At 49.2% G+C, this 18,240-nt stretch overlaps 2 protein-coding genes across 2 annotated transcripts; both read right to left on the bottom strand.

The window, feature by feature from the left end:
- Window positions 1–1,114: 1,114 nt before the first annotated feature.
- LOC125947779 (tetraspanin-33-like) lies at window positions 1,115–6,855 on the bottom strand. The gene is made up of 3 exons (XM_049673061.1): window positions 6,565–6,855; window positions 4,708–5,032; window positions 1,115–1,343 (listed from the first exon to the last, which is right to left on the bottom strand). Exons 1-3 carry the CDS (start codon window positions 6,853–6,855, stop codon window positions 1,162–1,164), a joined length of 798 nt encoding a protein of 265 aa, XP_049529018.1. The 3' UTR covers window positions 1,115–1,161.
- Window positions 6,856–11,863: 5,008 nt separating this feature from the next.
- Window positions 11,864–17,907, bottom strand: LOC119462621 (tetraspanin-33). The gene is made up of 4 exons (XM_049673060.1): window positions 17,808–17,907; window positions 16,141–16,488; window positions 12,809–12,965; window positions 11,864–12,368 (listed from the first exon to the last, which is right to left on the bottom strand). The coding sequence occupies exons 1-4, from the start codon at window positions 17,905–17,907 to the stop codon at window positions 12,020–12,022; spliced, it is 954 nt and encodes a 317-aa protein (XP_049529017.1). The 3' UTR covers window positions 11,864–12,019.
- Between the last annotated feature and the right edge of the window lie 333 nt (window positions 17,908–18,240).

Here is an 18,240-nt window from a genome sequence, read left to right as displayed (position 1 = left end):
ATCTTGTACCGTGTAGCAGAAAGGGTAGTCGGGATCAACTCATTCGCCAGGTTACCTGCGTCAAGTATAACTTGAACCCACTATGAGCGGGAAACATTCCCGTATATCACTTGCACCATTGCCACAGCTAAGGAATTGCTACCCACTTTAGCGGGATAACACTCCCGGGTAGAATGTTACCACACAAAGTACGTACGACATGCACCGCCATGACCGTGAAGTGCACTGGCTAAGAAATCCCAGGGCTAATCTTGTACACATACGCAAATACACAACAAAGCGTATCGGATGACGACCGCCGCGGTAGCTAAATTGGTATTACCGCATGCGTAATGAGAAATATGTGAGTTTAGAGGCCCCTGCGGCAAGGAGTCTTTTAGCACACTTCCATTTCCCATTACCTTATTAGACCATTTTAGTAAATCGTATAGCAGCAAACGCAAGGAGTTAGCGTTTGCATTAGCGTTGCGTGCTCCACACTGCGCATGCGCTGTATACGTAAACGGTGCTGGTGCTCTTACGCGTTCGTACGCTATTTTCGGGAGCTGCCCGCGTCGTATCTATCCAGTCGTCTGCCTGCACTGTTCGGTTCATTCGTTTCCCACTAATGCTCGTATTTGCTTTATATTTGTGTAATGATGCTTCGACAGCGGCGTACTGGTGACAAATGGGCGCTGTTTTCGAGATACGTCCTCGATTAGCGGCGCAGCATGCTGAACGATAACATTTGCTCATGTTTGCTGCAGCCGCATAGAGATGGCGCCAAAGCCTGAATTGCTCATGTTTGCTGCAGCCGCATAGAGATGGCGCCAAAGCCTGTATCTGTTTTTTTTTTTTTTTTTTTTTTTCATACGCCTGTTTCAAAGGATGCGGCCACAAGCAAAGCCGAGACGTGTAACGTTTTTACCGACAAAACAAAGCTAAGTGTGGTCGGCGCATGGGCGCGACGCGTGTGCGCTTCACGACCGAAAACGACAAGTGTTCGCATTAAATCCATTCGAATAGGCATCGAGGTGGCGCAGTTATTTCTGGATACGACACCGACTCCGCGGGCAGGCAGCGCAGATGCGCCGTCCTTCCGCCCTATATAGAAGTGAAAGTGGCTATATTGCCGTTCATGACTCCGCTTTCTACATCTTGCCTACATACATGTATGTACGCTCACTGGCTGTTGGGGTGGGCGTACATGTTACGGTTCCAGTCCCTGAAGTTTTTGTCGCTCACGCCGCAGCACTTCATGCCGCGCTGCAGTGCGTCCACCAACTGCTCTGTGTCCACGCTGTCACGGTAGTGGACGACCAACGACTCCGACAGCGTTTTCTGGAGGACCTTCCTAATGCCGCCTGCAACACATTGACCAGAAGACAAGGGAAATGCCACTCAGCGCCATTCGAACGTCGCATGCCCTGTATACTCACAACATCATTCATGGACTTTGCAAAGCTATAGAGTAGACTGTCTAAGACAGCTCTCCAAGTTTACAAGGAGCAGCTGTGTTCAGCACACACAACCTGTCCGCTTCCTGACCGCGCCTCGAAAGCCAGGCTTTGCTCTTTGCGCCTCGTCAGATTATCTTATTCACTCAAGGTAAGAAAAGTGTATTACAGACATCGTCCCTTGCCTCAACCCCGAGGACACCGTAAACAAACGAAAATGCGACAGAAATGAGCGATAGTGGCCAATGTTTGTCGTGTATTATGATAATGTGCAATCAAGGAAGCGAACACATGAACCTCTGCAATATAAGATTGACGATCAACCTATAAAGCCAACAACCCTGTGCTGCAATCAGGCGATGCTGGCTTTCGGCCGCCATTGCGAGAGATATACACGATAAATTTTCTTGACTTTTCAAGAAAATAAAAAGCATTCATTCATTCATTCAAATTAAATAGTAGCCGGTTGCCTGCTCCACCACATGCTTGCAGGTTTTACATGTACTCTTGCTCCAGCTTTCATTCCCTGAAATTCGACATGCCGATCAACAGCTGCGTGCCGCTTATATGCAAGCAGTTTGTCTACGTGTACGGGTCCGGACGTATAACGTATGCTACATATTAGCGCAATATTCAATACGGCGTTCGATGCACATAGAGTTCACATGTGAATTTAGCTGCTTTGTGGTCGTGCCAACCGTTAGTCTGTATGTCACACTGACTGTTAGTGTTAAGTGTAACAGCTTTGATTCATCACTCAAGCAGTGTATTTAAAGGAATGTGTACATCGCAAACACGGCTAGTTATCTGGTTTTCACACTCATATAAACTACAGCGCCGTCTTAAAGAGCTGTTTCACTTGTCTGAAGCCATGTCGATGACAGGAGTCACTTTTCTTGAGTCAAGGGTGATATTCCGAGCAACGGTGGCAGCGAAAAGCTGACCCGATCGTTTGGTCGAATACTCTAGCGTTTGCGAGGCCGCGAGGCCCCTTCGATAGTGCTATATGTCCGAGCGGGATTACCAGTAAACAAGATAACGCGGCACGCTGCGCTTCTTTGGTTGGCTTCCTTTTAGTGATGCAATCACGGGATCATGCGAACATATTACACCTATCCTGGTGCGGAGAACTAAGCAGGATCATGTTATGCGGCGACTACTCTAGGTCCATTTTAAAGCACCACAGCATGAGCGCGCGCCGCCCACAAACTTTCGATACGTGTCCATGCGCTCGCTCGCCCGCCGCCATATCTGTCCTTCACGATAGTGGCAAGAACCCAACGTGCGCACAGGTATGGCGGCATAATGCAAAAGGTCTATGCTGCGCAACACAGCCGCTTCGGTCGTGTGCTTCTGATTTCTGCGTAACTTTGACGACCTATGCAATATTGCAAGCTGTACCTTCTTCAAGGGCAGAGTCTATAGTGTTTTTTGGGGAAGGGGCAAGCCTCTTACATATAATGTTGACCATGCGCTCAGATTTTTATAGAAAGGTACTACTGCATTTGCTCGCCATGTATTAGCCTTTATACATGTAACATACCACAGAGACAAGAAGAATCTTCTTTTAGGCCTCTTGCATTTATGGAGTGGCAGATTAGGGACGTGTAAAAAAGGGGCCCAACAAACGTCCTTACGCAACCTTTGACTATGCATATACATGTGTGCTCTGTGAATAGGAATTATGCTTGGATTCTAAGCAGCACGGAGCACAGAGGTAAAAATAATTCTCACGTACAGCACGATTGGAGTGTCTCATATGGCCCTTGATGTCGGAGTAGACAACCAACTTAATGGGAGGGTCCAAACATCCGTACATGGCTGTGGAGTGAATTTATATGCAGCTGGATAGAGGATTTATGCAGAGTGGATTTATGGCAGCTGCCACATGGCCAGCAATGCTGCAGTCGGGTGGTAAACCGAACACAGTTCTCCGCCGAATGCTGGCTCTCTCCTTGAGTGCCAATGCATAGCTCTCTGCGCGAACCCGGACTACGAGAGTAACTGAAAGTCTTATCACTGCTTACGATTATCCGCCGCTACAGGGTGCGTTTCCCTTCATCTGTCATGTTATAACTGTGCAACCCATCTTAAACTTGCAATCTGTCAACCATATAAGGCAACCAGCGCTGAAACTTTGCGTGCTAACAACAGAATGTCTATAGCGACTGGAAGAAACAGTTATCAGCAGACACACTGCGATTTCGCGTTAGCATGTTCAGCGCTCAGCTTGAGGCATACTCGAGGTCTCACCTCTGATCTCACTGGGCCACGATGTGCTAGAACGCAAAATCGCATGCACTCCTCGCAACGCGCACTGCCCCGGACAGAGCGTGGCTGGGCACATTGGGTTCAAGCAAATGCTGATACAGGCACGCGTATGCTATCATTCAGGATGTGTCATTTACTGGACGATGCCAGCATATTAATTAACGCGATAGCGTTAAGGGCCCCATGTGGCAGAGAATCTGGTGTCGGCGTCGGCGGCGTTGACCGGCCAAGAAAATCATCCCGAACCACGCCTATACCACGCAGTCCCTCTGTGCGGCGCAAAGCGTTAGTGTACAAAAATTGAATTTCTCAAACTAATGTCCCTCAGAAAATCGTAAAGTACGACTTAACCACAACCTGCAGACATGATAACCTCGGAGTGTAATTTGAATGTGCGAGAAAACATAATTCTGCTACGAGGAAACTGATACACAAACCCCTTTCCAGCATTTATACCACAAAACAGCGGCGCCCCCGGGTATGTTACTTGCTAAAACACCATCCAGATGGCGCTCCCGTCCTCGGCAGTTCAAACTGCCTAATGCGTTTCGGACACGCGCGCGCCTCGGGGCAACAGCAACCAATTAAAGAAGTAATGAAAAACGGTCCTAAGGCCTCCCCCTTTTGATATAAGACGGCTTGTATTGCCCCTGGAATGATGCTTTCCCAGCTGTGCATTTATGTTTAAAAGTGAAGCCGACTTTAAAAGGATCGGTGTAAGCTTGGTCTTTGTAAGCTGACTTTCCCACGTTCTGTTGCAGTGAAGGCTACTCACAAAGAAGAATGCGATGCGAACGGGCCCGATAGCGTTATCGCGTTCCACTCTTAAAGGCGAAGGTTAAGCGTCCTCGAATTTTTTTAGTTGCGCACTCGAACTGCCGTAGCGTCTCCTGGCCAGCGCTGGTTTCCCATAGCGCGTCCTGCCTGCGTGTTTCACTCCCGTAAGGATACCGCAATCTTGCATTCGTCCAGATCCATCGCCGATGAACTCTATCCTTACCGGGTACGTAGAAGACGACGACGGCAAAGACGACGTTCGCCGCGATCATGACGGTCAGGGCATGCGAGTAGAGTTGTAGCAGGAAGCGGTTCTCTCGCAGGGCGCCCACGCAGCCGCAGAAGGAGACGATGAACAGCGACAGGCCCCCGAGCGCCACAATGATCTCGATGCGCGTAAAGACGGCGCTGGTTTTGTCGATGGAGCTCAGCACGTCGGTTTCATCCTCCCCAGCGAGCGAGTCGACGTACAGCGACACGCCGGTTACAAACAGCAGCAGGCCCAGGAACCACAGTGCCAGATTCATCATGAGCAAAGGGTAGCGAACCTGCAAATGCATGCAGTCGAGTCCAGAGGCTGCAAGCGGCGCCTTCTCCAGGATATTATATTTCTCTATAGCTCCAGGAGAAATTTCGTGAGATTTTTTAGAGGTTTCCTCAGATCTGAGCGAAAAGCGAACTCGGCGTATGAGGCAAGGTTACCTTGCATTGATCGCAGAAGCGATGGCAAGGTAGAGAACAAAGCTGCCTATACCGAAGTCAGTTTCAAAAACTAAAGCGGTGCTAGTGCATTAAAACATTGCCAAGCGTCGTTGTCATTATAGAATTTATTGAAATGTGGAGTTTTACGTGCCAGAACCACGATCTGATTATGAGGCACGCCGTAGTGGGGGACCCCGGATTAACTTTATCCGCCTGTGGTTCTTTAACGTGCATCTAAACCTAAGCACACGAACGGTTTTTTTCTTTTTCTTTTTCTTTTCACTTCGCCCCCAACGAAATGCAGCCGCCGAGGCCGAGAATCGAGCCCCCGACCTCGAACTCAGCAGCGCAACGCCTCAGCACTAAGCTACCGCGGCGAGTGGGAAGGGAAGAGAATGGAAGACATGGGGCCGCATTCGCGAAGCTTTTAGTTCGTAAATGATCTTTGCTATCGGTCAGCAAATGATTGAGGACCTTAACCGAGAAAGTGCAAGAGTGGGGTTGAAGATTAATATGCAGAAGACAAAAATAATGTTCAATAGCCTCGCAAGGGAACAAGAATTCAGGATCGCCAGTCAGGCTCTAGAGTCTGTAAAGGAGTACGTTTATCTAGGTCAATTGCTCACAGGGGACCCTGATCATGAGAAAGAAATTTACAGGAGAATAAAATTGGGTTGGAGTGCATACGGCAGGCATGGGCAAATCATGAATGGGAGCTTAATATGAATGGGAATATAGAATGAATATAGAATGGGAGTCATTGAAAAGAAAAGTGTGCAATCATCACATTCTACCGGTGCTAACATATGGGGCAGAAACTTGGAGGTTAACAAAGAAGCTCGAGAACAAGTTAAGGACTGCACAAAGAGCGACGGAACGAAAAATCTTAGGCCTGACGTTAAGAGACAGGAAGAGAGCGGCGTGGATCAGAAAGCAAACGGGGATAGACGATATTCTAGTTGACATTAAGCGGAAGAAATGGAGCTGGACAGGCCATGTAATGCGTAGGATGGATAACCGGTGGACCATTAGAGTCACAGAATGGATACCAAGAGAAGGGAAGCGCAGTCGAGGACGGCAGAAAACTAGGTATGGGGTGATGAAGTTAGGAAATTTACAGGCGCTAGTTGGAAGCATCTAGCGCAAGACAGTGGTAAGTGGAGATCACAGGGAGAGGCCTTCGTCCTGCAGTGGACATGAATAGGCTGATGATGATGATGATGATGATTATGATGATGATGAGGATGATGAACTGCCTTCGCTAATGATATATCCAGCATCAAGATTGGGTGGAATGTTCTCTTATATACGAGCAATAATGGCGCAAGCCTCTTTTGTCAATACGGGGCCCCGGTGCAGGGCCCGTCACGGCACTCACCAATGGGTTGACGTCGATAAGGACAGTCGTTTCGTCCGACTCCTGGTTGCCCTGGCCCCCGCCGCGACTGGCCTTCTTTTTGTGGTGCTGCTTCTTCTTGCGATCGGTCTTCTTGCGATCGCTCTTCTTCGGTTTCTTGGGCTTCTCAGGAGAGGACGTAGCGCTCTTCCTCGGTTTCTTGGTTTTCTCAGGAGAGGACGACAGCTCGGACGTGCTGCGAGGGACCGGTGGTCGCTTTTTGGGCTTAGCCTTTGGCCTTATGCCCGAGTCAAAGTGCTGCTGCGATGACATTCTCTTGCGAAGGAGCCTCTGAGGCAGCGCAGAACTCCGGAGCGGTTCAGATGAGGCGGCCAACCCTTAGCCTGTTCTTCTTCTTCTCCGGCACTCGGAGCGCGCGCCCAGTATAGGTCATCGCGTGAGTAACGCGCGCTCGACGCTGCCTATAGATAGCGCTGCGTATGCATAGAGGCACTGAATCGGACGAGTAAACATACGACAATTCAGATGCAATTATCTTTACGTTATTACGAATGTCTAAGGGCACCAAAAATTGCTACATTTCGCAATGCGATAATCACACACATAATTATCTTTTAACAAAAAGCAAATGAAGTTTTACGTAAACGACAAGCAAGAAATCGGGAAAGAAAATTTATACGATAACAGAAAACCGATGAGAAAGTTATACAGATCTAATGCACATGTTTGAGATGTATGGGAAGCGAAGCCTTCTTGTGCCGCCGGTGACTTGGATGCTGTAAAACTAAATGATATGTATACATTTTCGTGCATACAGTTTATTTTCATTTTACGTATACTCTAATCTCATGCAACGTTTAAGTTTAAGCAATGCTCGGACCGCACCATTATAATGTCATGCAATGCTTATTTCTATGCACTGCATGGTTCACAAGGTATGCCGAAATGCGAAAACCAGTTCATGCGGACGCACACTGCGAGATGCCGACGCGCCGATGTCAAGAGGACGAAGACGATGTGTTTGATGTTTGTCGAGGGGAGCATGGTGAGGATAGGTGTTTGCACAGAGAAGTATAGCACGGCATACACAGGGTGTGTTTTTTAAAATAATTAACAAATATTCAAAATTGACACTGTGAAAGCAGCACAGGGGATGTTTTCACACAGAGATTCTATTACGAGGGCTGCAACCCGCCCAACCACAACGAGCGTGCCCATCTCGTCGCGAGGCAACTTACCCGCCGCGACGCGATCACCCAGAGGGCAGCCGCCGTTGTTGTGCGGGACCCCAGCGGAGGAATTACTAACACAACCCAAATCGCGGCGGACGGAGCTGGGGGCCACGGGGACGCCGATTGTGATATCGAGGAGTTTCCGGCGTCGTACCGAGAGGATCTTGCACACAACAGGAAAGAACGTATGACATGTCCACAACCCCACGGGCGGCTGGACAGGTCCCAGGCAGTCGACCTGAAGCGGTTGCAGACGGGCACTTTCACCTGCACCGCCTGTGGCCCGCGCTGCACCCGTCGCCCGGCTGCCCATGGTTCGAGCACGAACGGGCTGATATGGCCCATATACTTTGGGAATGTCAACGCCCTGAAGAAGAAGAAGGACCAAGAGGAAGGGGGAAGATAACAGCAGGACCCTCTGAAGCGGGGCGCCTCACTGAGAGATGGCAAGCCGCCCTCCTCAGCGAGGCACCCGAGGACCGGGAGTGGGCCGTCCAGCGGGCCAGGGCCATTGCCGAGGATCTCGAAAGATTTTTCTCCGGCGATGGACCCCTGGCAGCCTAGCCCTGGGCACCAACAGCCTTAACCGCTGGACAAATAAAGTTTATTCCTATCCTATCCTTATGGTACTATTTGTTTAATGGCAGAAATGGCGGTCATAGTTTTTAGATACCACCCGAACTCTAAAATTCGCGCACAGTTCGAGATATATTGTCAAACTTGGCCCTTCTATTAAGCGTGCACCGAAAGCAAGCGCGCGAGAAGCGCCGGAAGTCCAGCCCCGCATTCGCGTCGGAAGGATTTTTACGAAGGATTCGCGTCGGAAGGATAAATTTACGTCATAAATTTAAATGACAGCAACTCACAAGCTTTTGCTGTCTGCACTCCTGCGCTGGCTAGATAAGCTACCTCGTGAAGTGACGGGCACGTTTGAGCCAGCTCACCAAGCGAGCGACAGGGGTGAGGAGATATTTATAGGTAATATTGGTCGATAGTCGCGAGGGTATTGTGCTCACTGGTACTACTTGGTCAAAATTCCGTCCTAAGTTAGCCGTCCCTCAGCGGAGGCCGACAGTATCTTGAGAGTGCTGTACGCCCTTGCTGCACAATAGGGCATTCTCCGCATAACGTAATCGTGCGGCGGAGCATTCCTCGGTAGCTGGCCCTGTCGACATCTCCCGAGTCTCCAACACCCTTAGTAGGCCAGTGAGCCAATACGTACTTCAATAAAGCTTTATCATCATCATCGCCATCATAATGGTCCGAAACCGCAGACAGAGTAAAAGAAATGATTTTATTTTTCAAATTAAAAAAATAGTAATTTTTACAAAGAGGGCCTATGCACCACAGATGCCCCGTCACATGTGAAGCCTTGCGGGGCAGTAAGACTCGACAAAAGCTAAACTTTATCCGACAAGGTCTATAATCAGTGCATGGGATCAGCATCCCGCGTTTCGTTTCTATGAAAACGCGGGATGCTGATTCCGCGCAATGGTTACGGACGTTGTCGAATAAAATTTCGCTATGATCGAGTCTTGTTGCGTCGTCTTCCAAGTTCAAATAAGCGGCTATAGATGTATTATGGTAGCCTAGAAAAATGGCCGCAACTTTTCCAAGCTATATATATTATAGGTGGGAGTTGGCACAGTCTGGCTAGACAAGCCCGGACAGTCCAGCAGGCTTCCCGAACAATCCCGTAGTAAGATCTGTCCAGAAAGTCTGACCAGACAGAAAGTAGTTTCATTTGCTGTCGTGACATTAGCTAGGGCGTGCATGTGGCTGTCAGTGCATTCTAATTCTAATATATATATATATATATATATATATATATATATATATATATATATATATATATATATATATATATAATTATAAAGCAGGGCTGGTATATGTGCTAACCGAACATTGAGCGTGGTGACATGTTGGGGCGCATACAGGACAGCAGCTCGTAAGAGCGCGTTGTTGGGTAGCAATCCAAGATAAGCAGCCACATTCTGCGGAAATGTGCCTAGCTCTTTAATATGCGTGGTTCAGTCAATGGGCAAAGCAAAGGCTTCAGCTAGGGAACGTGGTAACAATTTAATAGTTATTTCTAGAGAAAAAGGAACACAAATTGACCTTTTGTCTCTTCACCAAAACTTCCATTGCGGTTGAGACATTGCAGTATAGCACATCACTGCTCTCTCGCTGTTCAGAAACCTGCTCTGAGCCATCCTTTCAGCCTGCGAGTTTCCTCTGGCACTGTAACACGACAGGTGCCACACAGAGGTCGCAGGAGTGAAAATCGTAAGGCTCTAAATCTACAACGCCTTCAGCACGTGACAGAGCAGGAGCAGCCCTCTCAAAGTGGATGCCTTCGGTGAAAAAATTTGCGGATCCCGCGCACCGCCGGACTCTATGTAAGCGAGGCTTTCTGTGCCGTTTCAGTTGATTAGTGATGATTGGTTGTGATATTTGCGGCGATTATTTAAAGTTTTTTAGAGCATTACTGGTGTGGTGAGTTGAAGTTAAACATTACTTGTGTGCGCCACTTTCTTTTTTGTCTGCATACTGTAGAGCACTGCACGGGCCGATTTTTGCAGTCCGGGCCCGGCCCGGGCCCGTTTTTACATTGGGCGGCCCGCCCGAGCCCGATCAAAATTTTTATGGCGAGACCCGGGCCCGGCCCGGGCCCGGAAATAATCTACGTTACCCGCCCGGCCCGGCCCGCCACCCCTTTACCTTAAGCCCGAGCCCGGCTCGAAACCGGCCCGAGCCCGACCCGAGACCAAAAAATACATGTTTTTCAGAGTTGAGAAGCCCGAGAATAACTCGCAGAAAGCCCGAACCCGGCCCGGGCCCGCGTCAAAAAACCCGAGCCCGGCCCGAGCCCGTGAAAAAACTGCTCTACCTGGCCCGGCCCGGCCCGGCCCACGGGCCGGACCGGGCCCGGGCTTTCGGGTAAGCCCGAGCCCGTGCAGTGCTCTACTGCATAGTACACAAAACACACAGCAAGACGTGCTTGCTTAAGGCGTTGTTGTGCTTCATTGTTCATAACCTAGCTGCGAGAAGGTTAGCACTGTCATTACCTCACACGGCGCAACGCATCGTGGCGGAAGTGTTAAACCTCAATTAAATTGTGGGCCTTTACGTGACAAGCCCACAATCTGATAAATGAGACCCACAGCAGTGGGGACTCCGCATTAATTTTCACCCGTACCGAACCGTACCTTGAATTTAAATTTACCCACTGTCTGCAACTGCTGCCGTGTCTAGTAGTAGCGTTTCCTTGCTTAAGCCGCATTTTACCTCTCCCACGTTCCCCCCATGTATACGAACTGCCACGAGCGAAGAGCGGCAAGGCTGTTACTGCGTCGGTTCTACCCACCTCCTCCTCTCTGGACCACCTCTCTACCACTCAATCTACCTCCCCTCCGAACTGTTGCACGTTAGCGCAGAGGTAAGCTCTACAGCTTCTGCAATGCTTTTGCGGGGAACTCACAGATAATGACAGCAGTCGCGAGGGCATTGTGGCGACTTGAAGGAATAGTCCAAACGAGCTTCTCACGTCGCCTTTTCTCTCTTCCACACGCTGTGAACCACTCCACGACACGGCGTGCCAGACAGCAGAACGCAGCAGTGGAAACGTCGAGGGAACAGGCAAATAAGCCCGTGAAGTTCCTCGCCGACGTGTAAAGCGGGCGAAAAAAAATGTTTGACGTGTTGATATAGTGCGCCATGGTTTATCGTCACGCGGGTACCGGGTTCGTTAATAACAAGCTGTGATACGAATAGAAACAGGCATAGTGCCACACCGGGTTCGTTAATAACAAGCTGTGATACGAATAGAAACAGGCATAGTGCCACACCTAGTTCGGCGTAAAGCGTTATGACATCAGCAGCGGAAACAAACTAGCCGGGCGCTACATATCTTGCAGTGCCGCCTGCTATACTTTTATGCATGTGATGGTTCGGTTCTGCTGCAAAACATCAGTTACCTTGTCCAGCCTCGCGTACCCTGGATGCAACCTGACACTAACCCTCAATTATACAGAGACAACCATCACTGCATGACGGCAGCGACGGCAGCGATGGTGGCAGAGATAGACGGCAACTGAAGAGAGGCCTAAAGCTCTTATAAGTATGATATAATATAGAGTATAACACTTTGAAATGAAGACGATCGCTGGCTCAGGACCAAAGTACGTGCAGAGTGCAATCCTTAACAGATTCTTAGCAGGGTCGAATAACGTGTGCACAGGCGGTTAGGCCTGCTGCAGGGAGGAGCTGCGCATGCGGCCGTAGATTCTACGGATGGCCTCGATTTCGCCAATCACTGAACCGGTGATCATGTCGACGAAGGAGAGGACGATGGCGGCGATGAGGCAGCATCCGCCGATCACGGTCACGTTTTCCTTGATGTATCGGTACGCGGCCTCGGGGCAGCTCTCGAGGTAGACGCGTTGCCACGCATGGTGGTCGGTCTGGTTGAGCACGCCGCGGCCGCAGTGCCGGCTCTGCATTCCAGGCGCGCTGCTCGCGTTGCGCCTGCAGCACGAGTAGGGCACCGAGCAGCGCTCGTGGCTCGGGTTGTCCGCGCTGCAGTTGAAGTACCTGCGAATGGGCGACGACCAGGGTCACAGGGCGCGCACTGCGAGTCCTCATCTACACACGAAGCGCTTTGACTGGCGACAGCTATAGATAGAGAGCAATGCTGAGAAGGTCGCGGCTTGAGTGGCGTGCCTCTGGGTGGAAACGAGTGCACTTGAGCGCTCTCGTGCTTGATACTTCCAGTAGCGTGAAGCGCATGCGCTATGCAGCTTAGGAGAGTAGCCTCACGCACGTGCATCTTTGAGTACAGCTAATGCACTAATGGGCGAATTTATGAATATATATGTGCCCCTGGTACAACGGCGGCTTCACGCTATATGCCACGCAACATTTTTCTTATATGAAAAAAAAAAGAAAGAAGAGCCCCTTTAGATACATCACATATGTAACATATTAAACGGGCCTTGCAACATCTTTCGATGTCCCCGTAAGCGCTCACGCACATGTTGGCATTCCAGTCCCTGAACTTAAGGTCGGTCATTCCACAGCAGTGAAGTTGTCTCTGCAGGGCGTCCACGATCTGCTCAGAGTCGGCGCTGTCGCGGTACGCGATCACCAGGGACAGCGACATGGTCTGTCTGATCACCCTGCGCACTTCCCCTGTGACAAGAACGAGATTGTCAGCGGGCAGCGGAGGGATTCTTGTTCACGAAAAAATTATTTAGTCCCTTGTGACACACTATAGCGAGTCCGTGTACATTTATTCATTCATTTATTGTTGCGATAGCAATTATAGGGAGACTCCTTGCGCATTTATGCCGTCGCCGTGAGGTTCCGTATAAAGTACAAGGGTGATAAGATCATCGCCGAGCGGCGTATGCTGTATGTGCGACTGAAAACGTGCGAGGGTGAGCCGGCGATCGCGGCTCAATCTCGCGCGCCAGGAGAAGGAAGCGGAGAGGGAGCGCGCCGTCTTCCGTTGCGTGCAAGGCTCAAGAAGGAGGATAGGGAGGGGGGAAGGGGGCAGTTATACTGCGGATGGCCAGAGTAGCCGCGCGTGCCGGCCGGGCGCAAGGCTCCGCAAGGCGCCAGGGGGAGGGTAGGGATGGGGGCGCGCGTTTCGCTGGCCCGGGCGCGTATACAGAAAACATATCCCACGCAGAAGGGGGGGGGGGGCGCAGAGCTGCACGCCTATTTGCTCTCGCCGCAGGCCACTTCCGCCAGCAAGGCGGCGCCCAGCGCAACGTTGGCTTCCGAGACTTGAGGTTTGTTTGCGCAACGCTGGTCTGGCGACGCGCGCTGGTGAGCGGCCGCTGTATCAGCTGTAGCAGAAGATGAGTCGTCCGGCCGCCGACGATGCGAGCGTCCGCTCTTGCGCAAGCGGATACAAGCGGATACTGCTCCCGTTTGTGCCCCGGTGCCGCGGCGGAAGCCGTGGTGCCGGGGAATTTAGGAATGGCATCGATCCCTTAACAGCAGCCATAGTTGTGCCTACAAATCTGGGAGGTGACAGTGGTCTGCCTTTTCCCGTCCTTCAGCTATTCCTAAATAAACGCATCACTGTTTTGATGATCCAAATATAATCTCACTATCAGGGAGGGAGCAGTCTACCTGATTAGAGCAGTATTTTTTTTATTTGGAGTGTTGCTACGCTGCGCTCCGCAACATTGCGACAGATGTACCCAAGCGTTAGGGACGCTTTAGCACTGATAGCAGTAATGTGGGGGGACCATGAAAGACTTTGGGTCAGGTGTATTCCTAGATACTTGTATGACTGAACACCAGATATGGCAGAGTTGTTAACAAAGTAGGAAAATCTGAGTTTGATTTGAGTTTGCCTTTGAGAAGAAATGAGTTTGCATTTTCCTGAATTTAGAACCATTTGCCATTTACCACACCCCATACTTATTAGGTTAATGTCATTTTGCAGGCTAACGTGATCATCGGGAGAAAATATTTTTTGTAAATGATACAATTATCAGCGAATAGTCTTATACTTAAAGAAATCTTATTGGGCAGATCAATAATGTAAATTAAGAAAAGTAAAGGGCCTAAGACGCTGCCCTGAGGGACTCCCGAAGTTGCATCAGCCAGGGAGGAAGTACAGTTGTTAATAAATGTAAACTGTTGACGAAATGATAAAAATTTCTAATCTAAGATAAACTAGGAGAGCCTAGCCCAAAGGAAGTTAATTTTGAAAACAACCGGCAATTAGCAACACCTTCAAAAGCTTTGGGAAAATCAAGAAAAATGCTGTCAGTTTGTAAGTTATTGTACATGTTAAAGTGCAAGTCGGTTGTAAATTCAAGCAACTGTGTATTGCAGGACAGATGTTTTCTAAAGCCATGTTGATTAACAAAAAAGAAATGATTAGACTCTAGTTGGTTGTAGATGTGCGATGCGACCGTATGCTCCAGCAACTTGCAAGAAATACATGTGAAGGAAATAGAGCGGAAGTTGTCTGGTACCTTTTTATTTCCAGATTCAAATACTGAAATTACCTTAGCCACCTTCTAGTCTTTAAGTAATTGGCCGGTCGACGATGATTGCCTAAATATACAACACAATATTTTACTAGAAAGGGACAGGGTATTTTTTAATATTTTAGCGTTTAGATTATCTATATCGGGAGAAATATACTCTGTGGTTATTTATAACAGATACAATGTCTTCAGCAGTGACCGTTATGGGTTCCATATAAGGATATTCTAGTTTCGGAATTAAGGGCACGTTTACATGATCTTCCTTGGCAAATACTGATGAAGAAAATTAGTTCAACTCAGATGAGCACTACGCATCCGTTAAAGGAATGTTGTTATTATTGAAAAGACAAATTTGTTGCGATGCATTACCAGGCGATATGGTTTTCCAAAGATTTCTTGGGTTTGAGTGAGAAAGGGAGGGAAGGTCACATTCTTTCAGGCTTCCTTGTACTTTTCCCAGGAAGACGGGCTGGCTGAAAAGTTGGCAGCTGTATATAAAACCATTTTTGTTTCGTAGTCTGCGCAGTAACGAGCTGAACCACGTATTTTTGTTATCATGTGAAATGGAAATGGAAATGAGAGGCACATACTCGTCAATTAAATCTAATATATTATTCTTGAAAGCCAGGCAGTTTTAATCCCGACTGCAGCGGAAACATTGGCATAAAAGACTGATCGAGAAATAACGCCAATTCCTTATTCATGCTGGTATAGCCTGCTTTATTGTAGTTACGAATGAATTTATTAGCTATAGATCCTATGTTTGTACCGGTTAGAGGATAGTTAGTTGAAGGAGTCTGTAGTCACTAAAACCATCACAGTACTCAATTGGGCCTACCGTATCAGGAACTGTGGTTAGCACTAAATCTATGTTAGTGTCACGTGTAGGTTTATTTACCACCTGTCAAAAGTTAAGATCCAACTACTAGACTAGTGAAGCCGGTGTAGCCCGGGTGCGATGCCATGCGAATCATTTTGCAGGTAGCTGGTCGTCCAGTATCGTTTGGGGTTCCGCAAAGCGTTACCAGGTGGACCATGGTGCGTCACGAGTGCAGCCGCAAGAAAATGACGACAACGGTGACGACGATCGTATGATGAAGACGGCATGATCTCTACTCCGGGCGTTCGACGCGAGTTCACGAAATGCCGATTGTTGGTTTCACTGGACCGGTCCAAGCGAGAGAAACAGGGATTGTGAAGTCATCTGCAACTAGTGTTATACAATCGTACGTATACCGACGTCCAAGTCATGCGGTCTATAGTTAAAGAAGGCGATGATATTTGTACACCAGGAAGAAACGTTAAAACCTGTTCGACCCGACGTTGGTGCTGGTCAATGTCACCCGACTCACCGGGCATGAAGAAGACGATGATGCCGCCGAACACGCTGGCGACCACCAGCACGATGAGCACGAACGAGTACATCCTGAGCAGGGCGGTGTTCTCGCGCAGCGCCCCGACGCAGCCGAAGATGGTGACGATGAAGAGCGCCAGGCCGACCACGAACACGACGAACTCGAGGTGCGAGACCACGAGGGGCGACAGGTCGAGCTTGGCGAGGGCGGCCGCGTCGGCGGCGTTCAACTCCGAGTTCACCAGCAGCACGGTGGCCACCGACATGAGCAGCACACCGACCGACCACAGCGCCAGGTTGAACAGCAGCAGGGGGTAGCGCACCTGATTGATTGATTGACGTCCAACTAGTCAATGGGTGAACGGGAGATGACGATTTCAGTAGTATCCGGTAAAAGCTTCTTTTAACGAAATTGTTGTATCCTAAACGCTGCTTTATTTGAAGTTTGTCGGGGTCTTAACCGCAATGCACGCATTTTAGAACAGATTATTCAAAGTGCTGTCGCGTTGGACTTTGCGTAGTACGAAGTGATAAATCTGCAAGGGACCACACGGTGCAGTATACGCAGTGACTCTTTACGTTTCTGAGTATCAACCCGGAAAGGCACAAAGCGCTGTGAAGGTCACTCGGGGTCACAAGGCGGCCGCTCCTTAGACCTGCATCTATCATGTGATGATAAATTAACGACCGACAAGAATTCACATACGTCAGCAGAATTTCTTCCCCCGTCATGTATCAGAGAGAGGATACGTTTTGGTGTGCGCTTTACGAGCGCTGTTGGAGCTCACCTCCCGCCCCATTATAGCTATTTTAAATCGTCTCAACTTTAAACAAAGCACAGCTTAAAACAATAAACAGTTCCCATCCCGATGATTTCGATGAAACGACGGTTATACAATTTCGTGAGCGCTTTATTAGCGTATCAGCTTTCTCGCGCCACGCGAATGCAAGGGCGTTCGTCTCCAAGCCGAAGGCGTTCCCACCTCAAGGTGCATTTGGGGTGCCATATGGGAAATGGCCACCATGGGAGCGGCCCAAACATACTTTTCTTTTTTTTTTTTGTGCTCACGAGGGTTTCGACGGTGATTTAGGGCGCAGGCTCCTTTCCCAAGCTTATCACCCCTGAAGGAAGCCGAACGCCAGGCCGGGGTACGCTTATGCCCACTTGAACCAGTGGGTTCCCGGCGGCGGTGGGAATCGAACCCACAACCTCCCGCAGCCCAGGCGGGCGCTCTACAACTAGGCCACGGCCTCGGTTCAGTGCTATGCATTCAGTACTAACGCATAAGAAGCAGTGGTTCCGGTCGCTGATAAAAAAAAAAAAATGCCAGAAAGTAACATATTCTAGGTGAATCACGAAAATCAGTTGGAAAGTCCAATTAAGGCGACGTACTATGCAACAAATAAACGCGTCGAAATAAATGCAGTGATACAAATATAAATCAATTCCATGAATGGCAGTGACGCTCATAAATTCACAACTGAACGAAAAGGAGGCTTAAACACACGGTGTCCGTCCAAATAAACATTTGTAGAAGGCGTTCAACACCAATGCGCTTTCCACACGGGCCCCCTTAGCATCCGGTCTTCGTGCCAGCCTAGTGCGCCCGGGTAAGCTCGGAGCTCAAACCCAAAGCTTTAGCATCTGCTTAAGCCTTAAGCTACAGGGCAAAAGTGCATGCATGGCAGTTGCATACTCGACACGTACCGAGGGGTCGACGTCGAGGTCGACCTCCTGCTCCCATACTGCAACGCGACCTTCCATGTCGCCCCTTCCTTTTCTTCTTCTGCTGGCAGCAGCCAGTTGATGATAATGAAGACGATGATGATGGTGGTGATGATTAGGATGCTCAGACACGGCCAGTCGGTCTATAGAAAACAATGGCAGGTGCCCACGAGGAGGTGTTGGCCGGTTTTTCAAGCCAAAGCGTGAGCGAACCCCTTTGAAACCCAACAACGTTAAAAGTCGGGAAGAGGAAAGGAGATGAAAGGACATGAAAGTACATATTAATGAAAGAGAGTGATCAGGCAGATTGTTGCAACAGAACTACAGCTGATTTGCAAAAAAGAAATTCAAATACGCTTTTGCCATGACAGA

Source organism: Dermacentor silvarum, chromosome 8 (genome assembly GCF_013339745.2).
Source record: "Dermacentor silvarum isolate Dsil-2018 chromosome 8, BIME_Dsil_1.4, whole genome shotgun sequence".
Lineage (NCBI taxonomy): Eukaryota > Metazoa > Arthropoda > Arachnida > Ixodida > Ixodidae > Dermacentor > Dermacentor silvarum.
The sequence above is the reverse complement of the archived record's forward strand: the minus strand, read 5'-3'. Positions and strand labels throughout refer to the sequence as shown.